General features: G+C 42.0%; 1 protein-coding gene across 1 annotated transcript; it reads left to right on the top strand.

Annotated features, from left to right (window-relative positions):
• Positions 1-1,132: 1,132 nt before the first annotated feature.
• Positions 1,133-25,360, top strand: P2RX2 (purinergic receptor P2X 2). Its single transcript, XM_069963416.1, has 12 exons — positions 1,133-1,275; positions 1,392-1,542; positions 2,120-2,191; positions 3,612-3,687; positions 6,322-6,418; positions 8,848-8,928; positions 11,717-11,849; positions 14,843-14,970; positions 16,385-16,475; positions 18,066-18,131; positions 21,906-21,983; positions 25,160-25,360. Exons 1-12 carry the CDS (start codon positions 1,133-1,135, stop codon positions 25,358-25,360), a joined length of 1,317 nt encoding a protein of 438 aa, XP_069819517.1.

The raw sequence follows: 25,360 nt of genomic DNA, 5'->3' as shown, positions 1-25,360 counted from the left end.
TATCCTCCTGTATAACATGGCCAATGAGTAGTCCTCTCTATTATGTTCATGATCCCAATAGTCCTGGATATTCATGAGAAGCAGAAAACTCTATCCATGCTGTGTATATCGCAGTCAATTTTCAATCAGCAGCTGGAGGGCGGGGATAGGGGTGTGGCAAGAATCCTATGCTCCTGCATATTAGGAGAACGGCTGAACAAAATGATGTAAGCAATACACCGACCTGTTCAGCATTTAGTCACTAGTTTATGTTGCCCTCAATTAAGGTGGACTAAAGCTAGTGATAGATTCCCTTTAATAACAAGTATGCTAGGAATTGTTAGTCTCACCATGGGCAGCAACATATGAAAAGTTATGTTTGAGCACAATACCCCTTTAAGCTTCATGGGAAGCAGTGAGGAGTAGCTGCAAGGTCCTATTGTGGGGGGTGCAAGTGTCCTTTTACACACACAGATAAATCGCTTAATCCCTCGCTTAGCGAACAAGCGATTTTTTTTTTTAAACGATTGGCATTTAGGCAAGAAAATAAATCACTATGAAAAGTCGTTTATGCGATTGAAATGTAATATTCATAATTGCGTTTGTATCTATATACTGTGCATGATGAGTGTTTACACTGAAAGACTTGAGAACGATTATCAATGATTTTGCGATCAATGACATGCCAACGATTTTTCGTTAGTAGTTTGATCGTTTTGATAAATATGAGTAGCAGTGAAATGATGACAATTATTTTGTTATTGTAGCATTGCCGGACTGCACAATTAAGATTATTGTAAAAAGAACAAATGATTGAATAATTATGAAAACAAAAGCTATCTAGTGAGACAATGTATTCTCTAAGTGTACCACTAGAGGGCACCGGTGTATAAACATTACTGATCAGATTGATTTCTGTGCCCCCTCTGCTCTGTGGATTTACCCTCCCCTCCATCTACAACAGTACTCATCAGTACTTTGCATACATTCTAAGGAGAAGCAAGAGGACAATGCACAAGCAACATTTCTGCAGATCTGGATGTTATACTTTCATTTATCACAGCATACTTTGAAGATTCTGGCATTACAGCTACAAAAAAGGAGTTTATTGAGACCACGTGCCAATTTGTGCCCGTGGACAGGACATTGGCCGATGACTGGCTGCCGAACCCGCTCCCTGACATGGTTCGGTCAACTATGGGAGTACGAGACCCCAAAAGTAATTGTGGTCAAGAATCGTCATCTCGGAACCATCTACAGACTACTGCAAGTTCTGATCATTGTTTATTTTGCCTGGTGAGGCCATGATGAGAACACACACAGCAAATATATAGCGCCAATATATACATTACAACAACATCTCGCTATCTCCTGATCCAGAAGTCTACTGATCACTTCTGCTTTATTGACAGGTATGTGTTTGTGGTCCAGAAAGGCTATCAGGCTCGGGAGACCGGTCCAGAGAGCGCAGTCATCACTAAGGTCAAAGGGGTCTCTATGTCCAACGCTCCTAGAGGAACGAAGAAGATCTGGGATGTTGCTGAGTATGTGAAGCCTCCAGAGGTAAGGGGTAGAGAGAAATGGAAGACATTACAATGTTAGATTTAGTAATATAGAAATAATTATACATATTAATTTATATTAAAAGAGAATATTTCATGTATGATCAGACAGGAAATATTATATCGCTCCGAAGAATACATCAGATATACACAAATGTGTGTCTAATACTTTACATGTAACAGATAGCATTAAAGAAAGTTTATATACTATGAATAGAGAACCAATCTTATGGAAGGCATCTGTGCAAGAAAGATGTGGATGAATTATTGTGTACTTGTCAGGGTGAAGGTACAAGGGTACAATGGTTATGGCGATTGTGGCTGTGGGGTATTAGGGAATGACAGGTAGCTGGATGACGGAAACTTTATAATAAGCGGATGTAGAATAATAATAATAATGGATGGAGGGGATGAAAGAAGTGACGGCAAGGAGTTATGAGCATGACCAAGCGAATGAAAGAGGAGATGTTCATGATTAATGTGAAGTTATAGAAAATAATGATCCATCTAAGCATGGAGTCAGGAAAATCCTAAACTTCAAGTGATAAAGCCTTCTCAATCCCTTCCTTCTGTATCAGGGTGGCAGCATATTCACCATCATAACCAGGACCGAAAGCACCAAACTCCAGACCCTGGGAACCTGCCCTGAGGTGAGAGCACAGGTTACATTGCTGGATATATGATTTTTTTAAATTTATTTATTTATTCTTATAGTGCACACAGATTCCGCAGCACTTTCTCATCTAAATTCACCTATCTGTATGTTTTGGGTGTGGGAGGAAACCGGAGTACCCGGAGGAAACCCACACAAACACGGAGAGAACATACAAACTCTTTGCAGATGTTGCCCTTGGTTGGATTTGAACCCAGGACCCCAGCTTGTATATTGTTTAGAGATCCCATATTGCCTACAATAGAGCCATGCAACAAATAACTAAGAAGGTCATGCAGGATGGGCAGCGAATATATACCATGGATTACAGGAGGTGTCTCATCTAGTTCAAACTGTCCATGAAAATGTCAGTGCTTAAGCTCAGGATGATGAGGATGATTTGGTTTCATTTAATGAATGTACTTGTGCAGCTAGGAAATGAATAGACGGGACCTGAAGGAGTCATAAGGGTGGCCCCAGTCATAAAAGAAGGAGAGAGTGGAAATAAATTCCATAAAGGAGCCTGTTCATACAGGTGTAACTAGTTCTGCAGTATATGTTTTGCCAGTTTTTTTTTTATTTTGGTTTGGTGTAATAGAAATTACAATGCCTGGGCAACATTTTGTTAAAAAAAAAAAAACCATAAAAAAAGCATAAAAATAGCAAAACGAATAATGCAAAATAAAAAATTCTACCTCTGCACCAACCCTCCCAATTTGCATGTGGCCAGAGCCCTTGCGTTTTACACCTCAAAAATGTTGTACTCGGTATTTAGGCCACATACACGTCCATTGTATTTGTATTGAGGGACATCTAAAAATAACTACACAATTTACACACAAAAAAACATAACAATCAACAAAAAGAAAGGTTTTATGAATGTGTCTCTGTGAGTTTAGAAATGTCAATCTTCATGGGTGTAGTGAATAACTGCACGGATTGTCCCTGTAGATATTCCCATATGGACGTTAGCCTCTTTATAGAGGAATGGGGTCTGCTATTTATAACTACGGCCACATTCACACACGCTATGTGATTTTATGCATCAGCTCTGCGTTCCATCGTCCATTGAGCCGCTTACTTTTGTGAAGAAGTTCTAAACTTTTTGACATTGCATCCTATTAGTAATATATGTGTAACTGATAAATAAAATGGATTTTTTATACCAATCCAATATAGTAATCGAGTATGTGTCAACAGGGTCCTCGTGAAACCATGACAATGTCCCAATCTGTGGAATCTATACTATGCTGCTTTGGTTTTTTGCGGGCCTGGGTTATTTCACCAAATTTTCCAATTGAGAGACTTGTTAGTTACTAGAATACAAGGGGCAGATTTGCCTCTTGTACTTTTCATGTAGTCAATGCAGATCGATGCCAACTAATTCTGGTCAATATCAATTAACCATTTCTTTTCAGAGTAAGAGTGTGATTGATGCCCGGTGTGTCTCGGCTGAAGACTGCAAATATGGAGAGGTGCATGTGCTTGGCAATGGTAAGTTACTTAATGCTCTACTACAGGCATGGTTTACTATAGTGCAGATAGAGCTGCACTAGGGACGTAGATAAGGGATAGTGGTCCCTAGTGAAAACGTTCAGCTTGGGCCCCCTACCCCATGAAACCTTAGTTCATGTCTCTGCTTCATCACTACCAATGCTAAACCTTGTTAAGTAGGGTAGTAAGAGACCTGGGCTCTGTTCCATCTATGAATATATATTAATGTACAGAACACTTATAATTAGATATAACACTGTTAGATATGCAGGGCCACATACTCGTTTTCCCCAAAATGGACAGTGTCTTATATTAATTTTTGCTCTCAAAGATGCTCTTTTAATTTTTGCTCTCAAAGATGTCTTATTTTCAGGGGATGCCTTATTTTTCCTTGAAGAATAAGTCACACTTATTGTTGAACAAAAAATTAAAAAAAAAAAACCCATTTATTATATAGTGTATAGTAGTCATCACAAACCAGCATAACCAGACAACCCACGCCCTAAGCAGCATGGTGGCGGGGGTCTTACTTTAGGGAGATGCCATATTTTAAGGGGGATGCCTTATTTTAAGGGGGATGCCTTATTTTAAGCTATTCTGTAAATCCTATGCCTTATTTTTGGAGGATGTCTTGTTTTTGAGAAAACAGGGTAGCATCTAGCGGAGGGGAGTATGTTCTGCATTCCTGGTGGTCTAGGGCAGTGAAGGGTTAATGACTGTATCCCTGTTGGTCTGGGGTAATGAAGGAGTTTAAAAGAGAAGAGTAATGGAAGGGTTAATGCTGTATGCCTCAGATTCACTGTTTACTCAGAAACAAAGAATAATCAGCTCACCCCTAAGCAGTCTTATGTTTGGCTATATGTGGTTCTCTCGGATGGGCCACGTGGAAAAGGTTATTCGTGCCGTCACCCGTGCAATAAGCAGAAAAAAGGAGTGATTCCACAGCTCCTAAAACTTGCAAAACTTTATTATCGATACATAAAAATCTTCACATGGTTAAAAACCTTCATATTTTCTTGTTGCAATAATCGTAGGAACATAAAAAAAAAATCTTCATTGAGCAAAAGCAGTAAAGATGAAGAAAAAAAAGTAATTGCCATAAAGAATGCAGAATAAGATAAGCAAGTCAGTTATCTTGGTTGATGAACACTTTAAAGGAGAGGTCCAGGGCTGCAACTATTTTTGGAAGAGGCAGGGTCAGGGGAGGAACATAATAACCACTACTACTCACCCATACCTGTGTCTGTCCATCGCCTCCGGGATCATCTTCTCAGCCAACGTCCTGTCCCGGCAGATTGACAGCCCGCTTATCCAGTCAGTGACTGGGGTGGGACGCCGCTCCAGTCACTGATTGACTGAGTTGGCTGTCCATCAGCCAGGTCGGGCATTTTCCCCCAAGTTGTGATGTCCCAGGGATCCCGGACCTTCTGGCATGGCGATTTGCAGGCATGGGGAGAGGTAAGGAGTTGATCCTTATCATTTTCCCCCTGACGGATTTTTTAAAAAAAGTGTCCGCTGTTTGCTTAGTGATGGTTATTTGACGGTTATTTTATGCATTGTGTGAACCAACAGCTGTTGTTTCCTTATATTTAAATGGAAATAATTGAAGACTGAAAACAACAACCGTTATTTTAAAGCATAACTGTCATTTAAATGTCACTTTGCAGAAATAAATAAGTATCACTAGTACAAGTGATTTTAAGAAACTCTGTAATAGGTTTTATTAAGCAAAAGAGTTTCCTTCATTACTGAAAAAGCTGTTTCCTACCTTCTCCCCTCACTTTAGAAGAAGCAGGTTTTCTGTGTCAATTATGGTCTATGGAGAGGGGAGGGATTAAGGGGGATCAGTTAGCATGGAGAGGAGAAAAGGCAGCCCTGCACAGCACAACATACTGCAATCTTACCTCACCAAGTCTCTAGACTAGCACTGAGCTTTCTGACCTGTGAATCCAGCTTTTTATGTGTCTAGTCTCCAAACCATACAGCTGCTTGTCTGCTCTTCCTGCTTACTCATCCCCCTCAGCTCCTCCATAAGGTTATAAAGGACATAGCAAACCCATCTTCCCTTTGATCCTCTGTAATGAAGACCGCTTTGCCTGATAATGCATAGATAAGAAGTGAGGGGAAGGGGGTGGGGGGCTGCAAAACAGCTTTTTGAGTACAGAAAGGTTTTTTTTGCCTAATAAAATCTATTACAGAATTTCTACAAAATCCCTTGTACCAATGATTTTTGCTAAATATTTTAAATGACAGTTACACTTCAAATTAAAATAGCACCCGTTATTTTACAGTGTGTGAACAGAGCCTAAAACATGACATGTCAAATGTTTTGATCAACGGGAATATCAGACCCTCAACAGTCAAAATGTTCCTATGATGTTTAAAAAAATTTAAAAATACAATGTATCCTTTTAGTTTAATGCCACAAAATGAAAGAAAAATATATGTCCAAAATAAGGGGGAAAAAAGGTTTCCCCTTGGACTGTGGCATTCCAACATGTAATGTGAAGACATATCTAGGCCTTGGTATTTAACAAGTCTTTACGCACAGCAGACATCATCACTATCTATTGTAGTGAGATTACAATTTGGGAACATACAAAGGAAGCTTATTGGTAACCTGTTCTTCTATAGGAGTGCAGACCGGGCGCTGCGTCAGTGCTACTCGGGGATCGCTTAAAACCTGTGAGATCTTTGCATGGTGTCCACTGGAAGAAGAAGCTGTGACCAGGTTGGTAACATGTCTTATAATATATACATACGTGTCGCATAACAGAATGTTCATAGAGACTTACAGTTTGTTAACGTAATGTTACAATGTATGAGAATGTATTGCTTTTAAGTGTTACTGTTTTTACCTCCCAATTATTACGTTGTCTTACAGCTAAGTTTTAGCTGTAAGGCCGCAATCACGCAGCTGTAGAAAACGGTCTGTATTGTATCTGCAACTGCAGATGGTATAGGACCCATTCTATTCCATGGGCCAGTGCACACGACTGTGGCTTCCATAGTCTGTGCATTTGCCCTGAGCTTGGGCTCCTATAGTTCTGTTGTGTGCATGGTTTTTATTAGACTGACATCATTTAACGGCAAATAACAGCTATTATTTATTATGCACACAATGCCCATTATTTGACATTTAATGATGTTTGTCCCAAAAAAAAAATTAGACCAAAGGAGAAAATAGTCTGGTACTCCTTTTTTCAAAACATCCGGGGAGGGGGTGAGTAAAAAAGATAGCATACACTTACCACCCCGGCTCCTGCGCCGTCGCCTGCTTACTGCTGCTCCAGTCCCGGTATCCAGCCACTTCCTGGTCTTGAGACGGCACTTGGGACGTGACATGGCAGGTCCACTTAGCCATTTGGCATTAGAGATTTTCAGCCATGTATGGACCTAGCCACTGCTGCATTGATCACATGAAATGGGCTTTTGGGGTATATTCTCACATACTGGATTTGTTAAAATAATATGGAGAATATGATAGTGGCAACAGGTGGCAACAGGTAGAAGGAAAACACCTGTTTTTCGCTAAATCAGGTGGTAACTAATGAGCATGTTTATTATTTTGATGGTCGTAATCAATTAGAGCTGTTATTCTATACAGTGTGTGCACTGCCGGCTAATTTCCTATTGACTTCAATGGAGCATGTTTAGTTTATTAAAAAGACGTCTTACAGACGTCCTGATTACAGTGGACAAATATATGAGTGGACAATACAGAGATCTATCTAGTGATGTTTTTACATCTAGGCCTGTAACCATGACAAGGGGGCATCCTCTATGTCTAGAGAAAAGAAGGTTTCACCTCCAACAGCGGATTCTGTAAGGGATGGTCCGAACCTGCCAAGGTTCGGGTTCGTACGAACCCGGACTCTCGGCAATGATTCCCGCCGTCTTAAACCTCCGTGGAGAGGGTGGATAAAGCGGGAAGACCGCCTGGAAAACTGGGATACAGCCTATGGCTGGGATACAGCGCTCTGCAGTGACATCACTTTGGCACTCATCAATTCTGGATGAATATTCATTAACAGGGATGGGCTGTAACCTATGTTTTATTGTGTTATACATCAGTGTGTCTCCTTTACTTGGCAACATGGCGATTTCCTCAGAGTTTGCAACATGACATCTCCTTATGTTGTATTGTTTATATGCAGCTACAGCGGTGATTGTGTCCCTTTTGCACTGTCCTTTTCTTTTTTGTCATATTAGTAAAACTCTTCTTAATAAACTTTGATTTACAAAAAAAACAAACAGGGATGGGCTGGCCAGGGGCAGATTGGTGAACTGAAGGTGGTGGCCTCCCCCCCCCACCCCCCAGTGCACCACATCACCTCATTAGCATATCGACTAAACTAGAAAACTCCCAAAAACAACACTAAAGATCAAGGTAAAAATAATAAGGGACATTTATGACACTTACGGCATGGGCATACACCAGGGAGAAGGCACAAATTTGCCTCTTTTCCCTGGTGTACGCCTTCTATATCCCCCGCTCGCCCAATGGGCAGGCAGGAGGGGCTTGTGGGCACAGATGGGTGGGGAGGAGGCGTGGCCTCCTCCTGCACCTCATTTATAATGATTTATGCGCGCGGGCGCACAGCCGGCCGCATTCACTAAAGAGGCGTGAATCTATTTGGCCAGAGAAAAGGGTGCGGGCCTAATTTAAATCCCCCCCATTATCTCTATCCTCAGCACCCCGTGCACCATAGAAACATATTAGGTGGTTACATGGTCTGGAGAAGTGCAAGGTTGTATAATTCCACAAATAGATCCATCCAAGTGCTTTTGTTAGTGCTTCAAGTCAATCTCCATGTTGGGGGGAGAATACATTAGCGATTTGAATGAATAGCACCACAAGTATAACTCTTATATTAGGGAAGCTAACAACGTTTTTTTAAAGTTTACCGCTTTATTTCATTTATATTGTATCTTTTCTCTATATCTTATAACGCTCCACCCTCTTAAGATAAATTGCACAGTGCCAGGAAATACAATGCCTCATTTTCCCTTAGGAGAGCTCAGAAATAATGCTAATATCCAGGAAACATATGCTATTCTCAGAGGACTATTACTTGTAATTTCTGTGTTGTCTTTTTATCTTTTCTTCCCATTTCCATCCATTGCCTCCATTTATGCCCATTGTCTCGTTGTTTCTAGTGAGTCATTGCATGAGTTTGTCCCAAGCTTCACCATCCTCATCAAGAACAACATCCATTTCCCTCAGTTCGGATTCTCCAAGTAAGATAATTTAATCAATAGTTTTCAAGCTCACAAAACCTTGTCCAAAAAGTCTGCAGAAATGAAGTCCAGGCTGCTTAGATTGCTCAGAGAGGTGATTCCAATGTTCTTAATGTACGCTTAAAATAATTGTGTTGTTGAGCTTTAGACAATGCGTTTAGTGTTAAATCACTTGAGACTTCAAGTGTTCCCGATTACTGCTAGAATTAGCTATGCAGGAGAAACAAATAGCCTTTAGCCTTTTACCGTAACACATTACATCGTGTAGGAATATTTATGAAGACTAGTCAGGATGGCTCCTAATTGGAATTTCAGACAACAATCTCTTACTTGTTGGTAAAATTCTAGGCTTTCCACAATAAGTATGGAAATTATATGTATATATATATATATAGATATATATATATATATATATAGGCTACAGCTGCAAGCTGAAGTAGATATATGTAGTCACAAGCGGATCTGTTTTTTTTTTTCAGTGACAGTGCCCTTTTTTGTACAATTATACACATGTATACATAACTGCCACTAACTGCATAAACACTCGGGGGAATTGAGAAGGCTGTTTGCTCACATTGCTGCCTATGCCGACTTTCCGGAAAAGTTGTCAGGGCTTAGTGAGAAGTTGCAAGGCACCTACAGTAGAGTTAACTCAACTCATGCCAGAACTTGCCAAAAGTTACACCATAGATATAGTGGACAAACTAAAAACCTATGATATCTGTACTTAATTTAAAAAGTCCTGTGCTTACTAATAGCACTATGCAAGGGCCAAATAATTCCTTCAATTGCCCCAACTATGATCCCATTTACAAATATTGTCCCAGCAGCACTAATATTCATTAGTAATGCCCACTGTACTATGTCCCCATACAGTAATAATGCCTCCTGTGCCCCATATAGTAATAATTCCCCCTGTGTTTCATATAGTAATAATGGCCCCTGTGCCCGATATAACAATAAAGCTTCTTGTGCTCACCCATGTAGTAATAATGCTCCCTATTCCTCCATACACTAAAAAGTCCATCTTTTTCCCGTTTGGTAATAATAACTCCATACATTAATAGTGCCCACTTTGCCTCCATACATTAATAATGCCCCCTGTGCCTCCATACAGTAATAATGCCCCCTGTGCCTCCATACAGTAATAATGCCCCCTGTGTCTCCGTATATTAATAATGCACCCTGTGCCTCCATACATTAGTAATGCCCCCTGTGCCTCCATACATTAATAATGCCCCCTGTGCCTCCATACAGTAATAATGCCCCCTGTGCCTCCATACAGTAATAATGCCCCCTGTGTCTCCGTATATTAATAATGCACCCTGTGCCTCCATACATTAGTAATGCCCCCTGTGCCTCCATACATTAATAATGCCCCCTGTGCCTCCATACATTAATAATGCCCCCTGTGCCTCCATACATTAATAATGCCCCCTGTGCCTCCATACATTAATAATGCCCCCTGTGCCTCCGTATATTAATAATGCACCCTGTGCCTCCATACATTAATAATGCCTCCTGTGCCTCCGTATATTAATAATGCCCCCTGTGCCTCCATACATTAATAATGCCCCCTGTGCCTCCGTATATTAATAATGCACCCTGTGCCTCCATACATTAATAATGCCTCCTTTGCCTCTGTATAGTAATTAGAGATGAGCAAACTTACATTTTCAGTGATTTTCTTGGCCTGCATAAAGGTCTGCTATTTTTACTTTGTGATCTGTGAAATACAGTCCGTAATTGCATCGGTATCAGCAAAAATGTTGAACTGGTAAAAAATAATTTAACTAGTTCGATTTGACATCCGTGATGTCTGCAAAAAACAGGACTCCCATAGACTTCTATTGGTAATCCGTATCGCAATTGCGAATCTGCAGTAGAAAAGACTGTGTGAATAGCCCAACAGAAATCAATGGGCAATAAGTTTATCCGTAATTGCGGATCCGCAATCACTGACAACTTTGTGGGACGTATGAATAAGGCCTTAGCCTGGAGAAGATGGATGCCGCCCTAGGGCTGCCTGGAAAACAGTGATAAAGCCATAGGTCTCCTTACTGTAAGGTCACTTATCTCGTGTGATAATAGTGATAATGCGTCCTGTGCCCCCATATAGTAATAATACCCTCTGTGCCTCCACATAATATTAATGCCCCCTCAGCCTCATCATACAGTAGTAATTATGCCCCCTGTGACCAGACACCAAAGTATACCTAACACTGGTCCTAACACTGATTCACACAAAAAATGTGATGTGTCAGGTGACATTACAGCTGTGTCCACACCTGGCAATGGCAGCATGCTGAGGTCACCAGGGCATGGAGAATGCTATGTAACAGATAGTGCCCCCCCCCCCCCGAGTGGCTTGTAAGTGGTGGCAACGACAAAAGAAGGTTAAGCATCCCTCCTCTTCAGCTTTTGTAATGCTGGAGAGACAATGGACGTTCTCTGCCCTGTTCCCGAGTCCCCTCCCCTTTATCCATATATTCAAGGACTTCCTAGCGCAGCATCCAATTTCTGCTGTCACAGGGTGTCAAATGCAGAGTGCTCAGGCTTGGAGAACATTGCCGAACCTGAACAGTTCAGCCTCTCTGCTCAACACTAGATATGTCTTCTACCCTGCTGTTAGTTTCCCTTTAAGATTTGGGTCTGTAACTTTAGTCAATGTTGTAAGGAGCTGATAATTATCTGATAAAAAGATACATTAAGTTATTGCTTTTATATTTAAAGGGTTAGTTGTGAGCATGGAAACTCTTTGACCTTCTGATCTATTTTTGTCTTATAGGGGTAACATTGAGGGGAGCAATGCCTTGAAGAATTGTACTTACCACCCTGTCCGCTCTCATTCATGTCCAATTTTCACCATGGACTTCATCATAAAAGAAGCTGGGGTTAACTTCACAGAAATAGCATATAAGGTCAGCTCAGATTTGTGATGGTAAAATGCAAAAAAAAAAAGGATCAATAAAAGAGAGTAGAATATAATTTAGATAATCTATTTAGATTTTAGTGAGATTCCAGCTGGTTATAGTTAGGCAACAATCTGACACCTGATTGGATTTGCCATTCATGAAGGAAAAGCCTCTTTTAAAGCCTACATCCACTTTTATGGAAATTTGGCGGCTGGAAGTCAGATTGTTTGGTCCCCAATGGAAAAAAAAGTGCCGACCTCCCTTTCCCTCTCATTGTTGACATATTGTTGTCTAGGTTACCAGCCACCACTCTGCTCTAAAATAAGTGGTCTGGCAGGTGTATATAGATATAATGAAGGAATAAAGCATACTTCTTACTATAAATAAAAACACAACACCCAGACCTTGACGAATAAAACTTTTAGGCCACGACCTATATTTTATACGTTTGAATCAATCAATATTTTTATTTATTTATTAATTGACCATAAATACATAAAGTCCAGCTTTTCTAAGCTTAGACCTTATAAGGGTATTCCAAGAAAAATTAACAAGAGATCACGGGCATGTGACCCACGGCTCTATTTGTTCCAATGCACAGTAGGTGCCAGAGAGAGCTGAGTAAGCTGGAAAAGCACTTACTCGGCTCTCTCCGTCACCTCCATAGGAATGAATAGAGCCGCCGCAAAGAACTGAGTAAGCTGGAAGAGTGCACATACCAACAAAACATCGTACCCCAAGATACCTACATTCAAACCTAATGCCCTAACTATTCCACCTAGGAAAAGCCGGTATCCATGGAATGGTACCTTCTCTCAGGTACCAGTCTATCCTTGGTCACTCCTTAGTCAATTTTCCCTCAAAGAAGGTAGGATAGTAATTGGCTAACACAGATCACGTAACCCTTCCCCTGCCGCCTGCCAGCTGCCTATTCCTTTATGTTAACCCCTCCATAATGGTCTGGGGTGAACCATGTAGATGTATAGAGATATAGGAGGACGTTTATTAAGTTCAGCCTTTTTAGCTTAAAAATGTCCCCACAGCACAGAGGCTCACAGGATTTATGTAGAGGTGCACAAGCCAAAAAGACTGAAATGGCTGCACATCGCACCCATGGTTGACACGAAAGCTTGTCCAGCTACATTTAAAAAACAATCAGAAGTTAGTATATAATTTTATCAAACCATATTGCCTCATGTACCAACGTGCAGTTCCCTGAGACCTCAGAAACCTGCACGTTGGTACATGAGGCAATATGGTTTGATCAAATTATATATTAACTTCTAATGTTGGTTTTTAAATGTAGCTGAACAAGCTTTCGTGTCAACCATGGGTGCGATGTGCAGCCATTTCTGTCTTTTTGGCTTGTGCATATTTTATGTAGAGATGCAATGCCTCTGTATAAATCCATGTGCACACCAGAGCCTGACGGGTGTGTACGCAGTGAAACCTATGCTGGCTCGGAGCTGGCTTAGTTACCCCGTTATGCCTGTATCCATGTGGGAGACTCTCTCAACCAGTCTAGTTCTGAATCCATCCTTGCAGATCACATACATACATACTTATTATCTTCCCTGTGTGGATTGGATCTTCCAGTAAAACAGGACAACATGTCACATAGCTATAAATATCTGACATTGGTTGGAAGAGCATGACCAAGGGCCCTATAACACAGAACGATAATCGGCCGAAACGGCCCTATCCGGCTGATTATCGTTCCGTGTAATAAACACAACGATCAGCCAATGACAACGATAAGTTTGGACCTATAATTGTCGGGAAACGACCGCGCATCGCTACATGTAATAGCGGTGCCCGGCTGGTGGCTGAGGATTTGCAGAGTGCATACATTACCTATCCATGGTCCAGGGCTCCTCCTGCGCTCTGCTTCTCCCCGGGTTCTGTGCTCTTCAGCTTTAGAGCGGCCTGTCTGAGCTGACAGGCCACTCACCCAATATGCTCTGTACATGATGTGGCCAAAAAATAAAATCTCTTGTGGCCAAAGGCAAAATCCTGGCTGCAGCCACAAGAGTGACTGGCAGAGCAGACAGCCTGCTTGCTCTGTCAGTCCACTGTTTTTACCTAGAAGGGCCCATTAGAAGCCCTTATGGTTAAATATATAGGTGCCAGAGCAGACTACCTTCTACTTAACCCCTTATGTACTGCAGTGTGTAAGTGACCCAATGTTCAGAAGACAAGGTTATATCTGCTTTACTGCATGTGCACTGATAACCCCTGATCTCTGCAGTGAACCCTGCTCATTTTCCTACTTGATGGCATAGCTGCAGAATAGAGGTAAGGGGTTATCACAGCAGGTGTTCTTGTCTTCTGCTTGTTAACCCTTTTTTGTGTTGCAGCATGTAAGCAAACACTGGGTCACTTACAAACTGCAGTACATAAGGGGTTAAGCAGAAGCACACACTCTTACCTTCTCCCCCAGGGCCCCCCTCCTGCACGGCCCCATAGCAACTGCCTACCCTGCCACTTTTTGCAGCCACTTTGGAAGTGCCTCTCAATTATCTCTTATGGGAAAATTTGCTTTGATATATGAGTGATTTGGATTACAAGCCGGAACGAATTATGCTCATAATGCAAGGTTTCACTATACTCTCTTGTTTTATTCTTGGTTGCTCTGGCTCTTGTTTACAGAGTTGCAGCAATGACGCCTGTACCTCCACATCATTGCTGCAGACAATCATTGGCCTGCGCGGTAGCTTGCTGTACATACTAAGATCATCTCTGAGGCCAGTGATTGGCTGCAGCGGTCACATGGGTGAATGGCATCATCGCTCCCAGAAATTAAACAAAAGCGGGCACCATCAGTGTATTGGTGCTGGGGGGGGGGGGGGGGGGGTAGGAGATTTCACAGGTGATTGTTTTATTAGATATTATTTCCTGCCGCTAGTTTAATATTTTATAAACTTTCAGTTACCCTTGTAATGGCTGCCGTCCTTGATGGTTTAGTTTATACTGAACAACTGTCCATTTTTTTTTTAAAGGGAGGAATCATTGGTGTCATCATTAACTGGAACTGTAATTTGGATTTACATCCCTCAAAATGTCAACCACAGTATTCCTTCCGACGCCTTGACCTACAGAACAATATTTCCACTGGCTATAACTACAGGTGAGTGTTTATAGTTCTGCCATTACAGGTGAGAAAACAATGGTGTGTACATAGTCCTTATATAACAAAGGAGTGAGGGAGGGTATAGAAAGCACAGTGAACTGATTATAATAGAAGTAACAGACATTGGGACAGGAAGAGGAGAGACACAAGAGGATTGTTTGTGTGTGGACTTCTATACTGGTTTATAATGGTCATGGCTTTTTAGCAGGAAAAGCAACTCATTTAGGCAAATGAGTGATGAATATTTGAACAAATGTCACTTTAGTATTCACTGAAAAAGAATGCTGACCAGCTAATGCTAGGTTTACGTATGGGCCAAATGCTCTGTTTAGTGTGTCTATCACAGATGGAAATAGAGCAGCATGCAGCGCCATTCTTCCTGGTAAAATGGCAGACTCCCTGCCGGACCCTATTATAAGGTTATAAGTCAGTGGGGCCTGTCAGGATAAGGGCGTGCTTCCATTAGGAGAAGGCTATGTAGCTGTTATGCCACTCTAGAAAACAGAGCCTAGGCCTTTTTGGTATAAATTCATTTACCAGCCCTCAGTATATTTTTGGAGTGTTGGAAGAAACTGGAAGAAACCCACAGAAATAGGGAAAAACATAGAAAATCTACGTAGATGTTGCCATTAGTCATATTCAAATCTAGGACCCCAGTGCTGAAAGCAGCATTACACGCATTTCTCTCTCTGAACCACAGGCAGCATGGGGGAGGGGGCATTGAGTGGTACTGCCCTGAAGAACCCAATGACTTAATGACGGCACATATTCCCCTCTCCCATTGAAGTCAATGGGAACAAGATTTTTGGGGGTGACACTGCGCTTTTTTGCATGTAAAAAATTCATATAAAAAAATATGCAATTGTAGTTAAAGGGGTTTTCCGATTTAAACTTCCTTGTCCCCCTATCCACAGAATAGAGGACATGAAAGAGATTGCGGGGGGTCTAACCTCTGGTTTTAATCGTTTGACCTAAGTTTTATTCAGAAAACTCCTTTAAAGGAGAAGTCTAGCCAAGTACCTTTTTTTTTCCCAAAGGAAGGGGCGGGGGGGACGGACATAAAAACTCTCTCTCAACTACCTCTTCAGTGCTGAATCACTACTCTGGGACCCCCAACATCACGACCCTGTTGTTTCACTGGCTACTCAGACGTGACACCGCTGCAGTCACCGATTGGATGAGCGGCCAGTCCATCAGCTGGGACGTCAGGGGTCCTGAGGGCAGTCACACGGCGGATGGGAGGCACAGAGAGAGGTAAGTAAGCACTGGTTATTTTGTGCCCCCCCCCCCCCCCCCCGTGTCCCTGCCCTTAAAACAAAAAAGTACTTGTCTGGACTTAAATAAGAGAATGACCAAGTGAATTGTTTTCTGTTTCTTTTCATCCGAAATTCTGTCATTTTGTTACTCTTAGGTTTGCCAAATATTACGACAAGAATGGTACAGAGGCTCGTATACTTATAAAAGTTTATGGAATCCGGATTGATGTCATTGTGCACGGACAGGTAATTTCACAGAAGTCCGGCGAAAATATTTATTTAAGTACCGTATTGACCCCCCAAAATTATCCAAATCCCCAATATACACTTATTACGGGAAATGCTTATAAAGTGCTTTTTTCCCTGCACTTACTACTGCATCAAGGCTTCACTTCCTGTATAACATGGTGATGTCACTTCCTGTATAACATGGTGATGTCACTTCCTGGATAAAATGGTGATGTCACGACCGACTCCCAGAGCTGTGCGGGCTGTGGCTGCTGGAGAGGATGATGGCAGAGGATGCTCAGTGTCCCAACAAGCTATGGTTTATGGAGAAATGCTGCAGTGTTTCATAATAATTATAACAGCTAGGAACAAAGCTTCAAGTCACACAGAGGCTCCCCAGTGGTTTCTCCTTGCTCTGCTGGACTGGATTAACAGGTCATTCTCTGTTTAGGTATATAGAGAGAGATATATCAGTCAAACCCAGCAACAGGGAAAACCCAAACAGGAATTTGCCCCAGTGACCTAAAGCTCATCCCTAGTTCATTCCTAAAGGAAAATTTTTATTAAAGTATTGTATTGTCCCCCAAAGTTATATAAAAACCCCAATATACACTTATTACAGGAAATACACATAAAATGCTTTTTTCCCTGCACTTACTACTGCATCAAGGCTTCACTTCCTGGATAACATGGTGATTTTACTTCCTGGATAACATGGTGATGTCACTTCCTGGATAACATGGTGATGTCACGACCCGACTCCCAGAACTGTGCGGGCTGTGGCTGCTGGAGAGGATGATGGCAGGAGGGCACTGGAGGGACACTGAGCATCCCTCTGCCATCATCCTCTCCAGGAGCCACTTTATAAGCATTTCCCGTAATAAGTGTATATTGGTGATTTGTAGAACTTTTGGGGGACAATACAATACTTTCACCGGACTTCTACTTTAAAGTATGATTTCTGAAGAATGCACCAATGTTTTATTGTGAACGATAGATCGTTGGAATAGAGGGAGCATGTCTCTGTTCCCTATAAGATCTATCCCTATATAACCATAGTCAAGATAACAAATTTAATATAGTATAATAATATATGTGTGTGTGTACACAATTTTGGGCCTACTTTTATGACTTGCAAACAGCCGATGTATGACATTATTTTAGACTAAAGTTACACAGTGAATTTGGTCATGCATTGTATTTAAAGTACTACTCCAGTGAAGTTGAATAGTGTCAGAAAGTTTACAGATTTGTAATTTACTATTTAAAAATCTCAAGTCTTCCAATACACATCAGCTGCTGTATGTAGTTCCTGTCACAGAGGTGACAGCAGAGAGGAATACACTACTTCCTGCAGGACATACAGCAGCTGATAAGTACTGGATAATTCTCTGACATCAGTTGATTTGAAAGAAAAAAAATTGGCTGGAGTTCCCCTTGATTGTCATGACATGACAATGACGCAAAATATGACTCTTCAGTTACAGGTCACAAGCTGCACCTGACTTTTCCAGCACTAACCTCCTGGCACATTTTGCTGGGTAGCCCTGGCCTTATTGTTACTACCACTGGTCGTTTACTTTTTGTAAACTATTTTTCCTCACACAGGCAGGCAAGTTTAGTCTTATCCCGACCATCATTAACCTGGCCACAGCCCTGACTTCCATTGGTGTTGTAAGTAGATATTACTTGTGTTGCATGCATTTATTGCATAAAACTGATGGTATATGAATGAAGAGGATAATTTTTTTCTTTTTCCCACTGGGCTTTTGTTTCTAACAGTTCTATTGGTTATTAACTGATCAAAAGCAAAAAAGCAAAACAGACCCTTATAAATCCTAACTAGCTTTTATGGTAAACCAGGAGGATGCCAGGCTGTCCCTTTTTTGTTCAATTGGGTATAATAGTATAGCAGGCAATGCTGTTCCCCCTGTTACTTGTTATCTGATGTAATGGAGCCTAACCGATGCCAGCTTATGCCATTTGGTTTGAAGTCAATGGGGACATTAAAGCGTCACTATCAGCAGGTTCATATATGCATAGTGGGCTCTATGTCCCGCGGCTGCGCAGGGAAGATGTCCCGTCTGAGATGGGCTGCTTCCTGCGCATGCGCGATTCATCCGGGCCGCCGCTGATCCTCCTAAAGGTCACTCAAAATGTAAGTATAAGTCTGTGTTCGTCTGTGAATGTGTGCGATTTGAATTAATTTGATTGTTTTTTTTGCAAATGTGTGTGTGCATGGCGTGGATGATGGGTGTATGCATGGTGTGGATGATGGGAATGTGCATGGTGTGGATGATGGGAGTGTGCATGGTGTGGATGATGGGAGTGTGCATGGTGTGGATGATGGGAGTGTGCATGGCGTGGATGATGGGAGTGTGCATGGCGTGGATGATGGGAGTGTGCATGGCGTGGATGATGGGAATGTGCATGGCGTGGATGATGGGAGTGTGCATGGTGTGGATGATGGCAGTGTGCATGGTGTGGATGATGGGAGTGTGTATGGTGTGGATGATGGGAGTGTGCATGGTGTGGATGATGGGAGTGTGCATGGCGTGGATGATGGGAGTGTGCATGGCGTGGATGATGGGAGTGTGCATGGCGTGGATGATGGGAATGTGCATGGCGTGGATGATGGGAGTATGTATGGTGTGGATGATGGAAGTGTGCATGGTGTGGATGATGGGAGTGTGTATGGTGTGGATGATGGGAGTGTGTATGGTGTGGATGATGGGAGTGTGTATGGTGTGGATGATGGGAGTGTGCATGGCATGGATGATGGGAGTGTGCATGGCATGGATGATGGGCGTATGCATGGCGTGGATGATGGGAGTGTGCATGGTGTGGATGATGGGAGTGTGCATGGCGTGGATGATGGGTGTATGCATGGTGTGGATGATGGGTGTATGCATGGTGTGGATGATGGGAATGTGCATGGTGTGGATGATGGGAGTGTGCATGGTGTGGATGATGGGAGTGTGCATGGTGTGGATGATGGGAGTGTGCATGGCGTGGATGATGGGAGTGTGCATGGCGTGGATGATGGGAGTGTGCATGGCGTGGATGATGGGAATGTGCATGGCGTGGATGATGGGAGTGTGCATGGTGTGGATGATGGCAGTGTGCATGGTGTGGATGATGGGAGTGTGTATGGTGTGGATGATGGGAGTATGGATGGTGTGGATGATGGGAGTGTGTATGGTGTGGATGATGGGAGTGTGCATGGTGTGGATGATGGGAGTGTGCATGGCGTGGATGATGGGAGTGTGCATGGCGTGGATGATGGGAGTGTGCATGGCGTGGATGATGGGAATGTGCATGGCGTGGATGATGGGAGTATGTATGGTGTGGATGATGGAAGTGTGCATGGTGTGGATGATGGGAGTGTGTATGGTGTGGATGATGGGAGTGTGTATGGTGTGGATGATGGGAGTGTGCATGGTGTGGATGATGGGAGTGTGCATGGCGTGGATGATGGGAGTGTGCATGGCGTGGATGATGGGAGTGTGCATGGCGTGGATGATGGGAGTGTGCATGGCGTGGATGATGGGAGTGTGTATGGTGTAGATGATGGGAGTATGTATGGTGTGGATGATGGGAGTGTGGATGATGGGAGAGTGCATGGTGTGGATGATGAGAGTGTGCCTGGTGCGAATGAATTGCGCATGCGCAGGAAGCAGCCCGTCTCCGATGGACATCTTTCCTGTGTGGCACATAGAGCCCACTATGCATAAATGAATATGCATAGTAGGCAGAACAGTAGGGAGCGGATTGAGCGGGACGCGGTGGTGCTCTGGGCGGGAGGGTGACGCCCCAAATGCTCTTAGGCAACAGATCTGCATAAGAGCAATTAGGGAATTCATAAAGAATGTGGAGGAGAATAGGAATGTTATTCATAGCAATATAATCCTAAATGACTGAGTTTCTGCGGCATATCAGTGTGTTCTCTGGGAAGAACCTGCTGATAGTGCCACTTTAAAGAAGAAGTCCTGTGAAATTCAAAACAGGAAGGCCAACAGTTGGGTGGGGGAACATAATAATAAAAATAATAATAATAATAATAATAATAATAATAATAATAATAATAATAATAATAATAATAAAAAACAAGGTATACTCTCAAGTCCTTGTGCCTCCGTAGTGGGCACTGATACTTCCTAATCCATCTGTGCAGGGACAGGCCACTCACTTAATCACTGCCAGTGGGCTGTCCCATCTCGGACAGTTGTTGGTTAAGTGGCCTGGTTAGTGCAGAGACGGCTTTAGAAGTGTAAGCGGCGGCTGAAGTGAGCGGTACACAGGCAGAAGAACAGCGGAGAGCATGAAGAAAATGTTACAATTTTCTATCAATATATATATATATATATATATATATATATATATATACAGCCCTTGCTGCATGATCATTAAGTTGTGTAATAGGCTCAGTAAGAGATCGCTGATCTAGCAGATCGGCACTCGCTTACATAGAAAATTGGGCGGTGTAATACGGCCCTTAGGGTCCTATTAGATAGCCTGATGGCAGCCCGATCAATAATGTAAACAAGTGCCGATATGCTAGATCAGCGCTCGTTTACTGAGTATATTACACGGCTTGTTTAGCCCTACACTGTTCATACATTACCTCTCCACACTCCTGGTCTCCTCCAGCTTTCTGGTCTCTTCTTGGCACTGTGTGCTGCAGCTTTTCCGAGCGGACTGGCCGTTCATCACTAGTCGTGACCGGCCTGTCAGCTCAGAGAAACTGTAGTGCACGGTGTCGGTAGGAGACCAGAAGGCAAGAGGAGACCGGGAGCGTGGAGAGGTAATGTATGAACAGTTTATTTATTCATTGGCTCCACATCACTACTACATGCAGCAATGCACGGTTGGCGGACAATGATTTTAGGTCTGGACCTAAAGAAACAATCAATCATTGTTTCTATTAGACAGAGCGATAATTGGCCAAATCGGCCGGATTCATCCGTTTATTGCACCATATGATAGGGCCCTAAGTCTAATCTTTAGCTAATGTATATGAAAAATTTTTGTCACTGAGAGGTCCACCCTTTACCAATGCCAAAATTAACTGATTTAATCAAATTAACTGATTTAAAATCAAGTGGCATAAAAATTACTGAAAGAGTAGTAAATACTACTTCCAGCAGATGTGGTTGGCACATTGACAGTAAGTGGATTTAAACCTGTCCAGGATAAACATATATCTATCCTAAGATAATATAAAAGGGAACAATATAAGGGTAGAATAGATCGACCCAGTGGGTTTTTCTGCCGACAATCTTCTATGTTTCTTAAATGTGGCCAACAGTTGTCTAAAAACGCAAGGCTTACAGCAGCTTTAAAGTAGTTACACTTATTAGGCCTCCTTTACACATAGTATATTAGGCATTATAGTAGCCAAAAGCAGACTTGTGAATGAGGCCTTTGCGTGTTTCTTTGTCCTTTTAGGGATCCGTATTTTGTGACTGGATATTGCTGACCTTTATGAACAAAGACCACGTTTACAGTATCAGGAAATACGACAAGGTAAAGATATAATAACTGAGCATGCAGAATACTATGGTCTTTTCTTAAACATAGTGAATGCAATCAGAATTTGTCTGGAAATCTTTCAAAATCTGTGTAAAAATGTGGCTGATCACGCTCCTGTGTGAGTGCAGCAACTAGAGGTCACGTCTCCTAAGGAAGGCTTCCTTAAGAGACGTGACGTCACGCTGGAATCTGAAGGACTCTGTTCAAAGTTCTGCAGTGGGAGAGAGGAGCGTTACTGGCCGGAACGCGACCCCCCTGCTCGCATTGCTTGACAGTCCACTTGCATATATACCATCACATAACATAGGAAGAGGGCCAGCAAACATAGAGAGACATTAGTGTCTTCTAATACAACTGTTTGTTTCATCCGGCTAGACAGGGTATCCATCTAGCAGAGTAATCTATTCCTCTAGTTGCTGCACTCACACAGGAGCGCGATCAGCCACATTTTTACACAGATTATCTCCAATTTACTGATTACAAGTAACAGTTATCTGACATGAAGCTCCATCAACCTAAATTAACATCTATATTGTGTTGTGCAAACAATATAAGGCTGCGTTCACACTACGTATATTTCAGTCAGTATATGTATATTTCAGTCAGTATATTTCAGTCAGTATTGCAACCAAAATCAGGAGTGGATTAAAAACACAGAAAGGATCTGTTCACACAATGTTGCAATTGAGTGGATGGCCGTCATTTAATGGCAAAAATTTGCTGTTATTTTAGAACAACAGCTGTTATATTGAAATAATGGCAGTTATTTGCCATTAAATGGCGGCCATCCACTCAATTTCAACATTGTGTAACAGATCCTGTGTTTTTAATCCACTCCTGGTTTTGGTTGCAATACTGACTGAAATATACGTAGTGTGAACGCAGCCTAATATAGGCAGCGCTTTCTAAGTACAAAAAACCCTTTTTTCAATCTTTTACAATGTTCCATCAGTTTATAGTTAAGAATTGTCTTTGCTTGTAGAATACACTGGAAATTGAATGCAGAAGTAAAAGTGGCAGACCAGTGGGGTTGGTATTAAAGCTATGTTTCGTCAACAACATTTTTCTGCCATATAATGCCTCAAAAAACTAAAATTGACTCACTAAAATTTTCTGGATTCCGTAAGGCAGCACTATACCAAATGACTTAAAGCCCCTAGATACAGTCAAAAAGACACTGGTTAAATGAATCATTTAAGTACTTAAAGGAAAAGTCTGGTGACAATTATAATTAAAGTTTTGTATTGCCCCCCAAAAGTTATCCAAATCACCAATATACACATATTACGTGAAATGCACAGTTGATTTTTTTCTTTTCCCCCTGCACTTACTACTGCACTAAGGCAGGCTCTGATCAGAAGATCACAGATAACACTAAGCCCTGTTATGCTATGGCATAGCAGTGATCAGTGCATGTAATCCAATGTATGTATGTACGGCCAGTCTCAGCCCGGATCATTCCGGAGATTTTTTCGGCCGCGGAGCTCTGATGCGAGCGCATCAGCGCGCGCCCGCCCGCATCAGAGCTTCCCATAGTCCACAGTAAAGCAAGCGGCTGGAGCCGCTTGCTTCACTGCGTGAACTGACAGGTCTTTCTGCGGCCGGAATTCACTGAATTCCGGCCACAGAAGACTGACACGTCAGTTTTTTCCGACGCCGCATGGGATCCCGGCCCGAGCGCATACGATGTGTGTACGCTCCGGCCGGGATCCCTTTGAAAATAAGGCTATGTTCCACCCCTCAAAACTACGGCCGTAATTCTGCGGCGAGAACTATGGCCGTAGTTTTACGTAGTGTGAACATAGCCTCAAAGTGTAAAAAAAAAAAACTATAAAAGTTTTAAAAAATGTTCCAAAGCCCGTCCCCCAATAAAAGTGAAAATCACCCCACCTTCCCTTTTTTTTTTACATAAAACACATAAAAATAATAAAGCTTATTAACATATTATAACATAAAGCTTATTAACATAATATAATATATTATTAACATAATATACCGTAGCGTGCGTAATCGTCCAATCTATTAAAATATAACAATATTGTTTCCACATGGTGAATGGCGTGAACAAAAAGCGGTGAAAAAACGCAGATTGCTTTTTTTTTTAAATTACATTTTATATAATAAAAAATAAATAAAAAGCGATCAATACGTCTGATCTATAAAAAAAAATGTTACTAATAAGAATCATGGCTCAAAAATGATGCCCATACAACCACGTAAGTAAAAAAAATAAAACGCTATGGGAGTCACAATAGGGCCATTTTAAATATACCTATTTGCAAAAAAATAAGTTTTATTGCTAATAAAAATAGTAAAACATTAGAAAACCTAAAAAACATGCATATCGCTGTGTTCAGACTGACCTATAGAATAAAGAAAAAATGTCAGTCTTACCCTTGAGTGCATTACGTAAACATAGAAACCCCCCCCCCAAAAAAAAAAAAAAAAAAAAAAAAAATTCACCCCATATATGATAACTTGGGGGTTCCATCATTAATTTTATGGCAGATTAAAAGATGCTATTACAAAGTACACCTGTTCCTGAAAAAAAACAAGACCTCACATGGCCCTGTAGGTGGAAAAATAAAAGTGTTATGGGTCTTATAAGGCAAGAAGGAAAAAACGAAAACGCAAAAGTTACAATTGGCCCAGTCCTTAAGGGGTTAATGGGGTTTGCTTATGAATACAGGTTATAACTACAGTGGTACCTTGTTTCTCAAACTGCTCTGAACATGAACAATTTATTTCAGTCAGACAACATTTTCAAGGAAATTTTGCTTTGGAACCCAAACCACTCTTTCAGCTCCCAGCTTTGAAGTCTTTTGTAAAGCCCCAGTGCAACACAACAGATTACACACAGTGACACTGACATAGTGCAGGTGCTCTCGCCATCACTGTGTGGCTGCGCTGCTGTGTGTTCCCTGGTGTTTGCCACCTGCTTAAAGGGGTTATCCAGCGCTACAAAAACATGGCCACTTTCCCTCTACTGTTGTCTCCAGTTTGGGTGGGGTTTTGAAACTCAGTTCCATTGAAGTAAATGGAGCTTAATTGCAAACCGCACCTGAACTGGAGACAACAGTAGGGGGAAAAGTGGCCATGTTTTTGTAGCGCTGGATAACCCCTTTAGGGTGCCTTCACACATAGCATTAACTATATTTCATTTATTAAAGGTTTGGAAACTGGAAGAGACGAATACTGCAACAATTACCACGGTTAGCTCTCCCCAGGACTCACCCGCTACTTCTGAATCCCTCTGCACCAATCACGATCCTCCATTTAAAGACCATAGTCCTTCTAAGACTGACACAGATCAAGAGAGGCAGCAAGAACAATCATGGAGTCATGGGACAGAATCCCCACCGGGAAGCTGA

Source organism: Dendropsophus ebraccatus, chromosome 3, assembly GCF_027789765.1.
Source record: "Dendropsophus ebraccatus isolate aDenEbr1 chromosome 3, aDenEbr1.pat, whole genome shotgun sequence".
In the NCBI taxonomy this organism is placed as follows: domain Eukaryota; kingdom Metazoa; phylum Chordata; class Amphibia; order Anura; family Hylidae; genus Dendropsophus; species Dendropsophus ebraccatus.
This window is presented reverse-complemented; position numbering and strand designations above follow the sequence as displayed.

Coding starts and splice junctions, on each gene's coding strand:
- P2RX2 (XM_069963416.1), top strand. CDS start 1,133: ATGACTGGCTGCCGAACCCGCTCCCTGACATGGTTCGGTCAACTATGG. Junction 1,543..2,119: donor AGTATGTGAAGCCTCCAGAG/GTAAGGGGTAGA, acceptor CTTCTGTATCAG/GGTGGCAGCATATTCACCAT. Junction 8,929..11,716: donor CCTCAGTTCGGATTCTCCAA/GTAAGATAATTT, acceptor TTTGTCTTATAG/GGGTAACATTGAGGGGAGCA.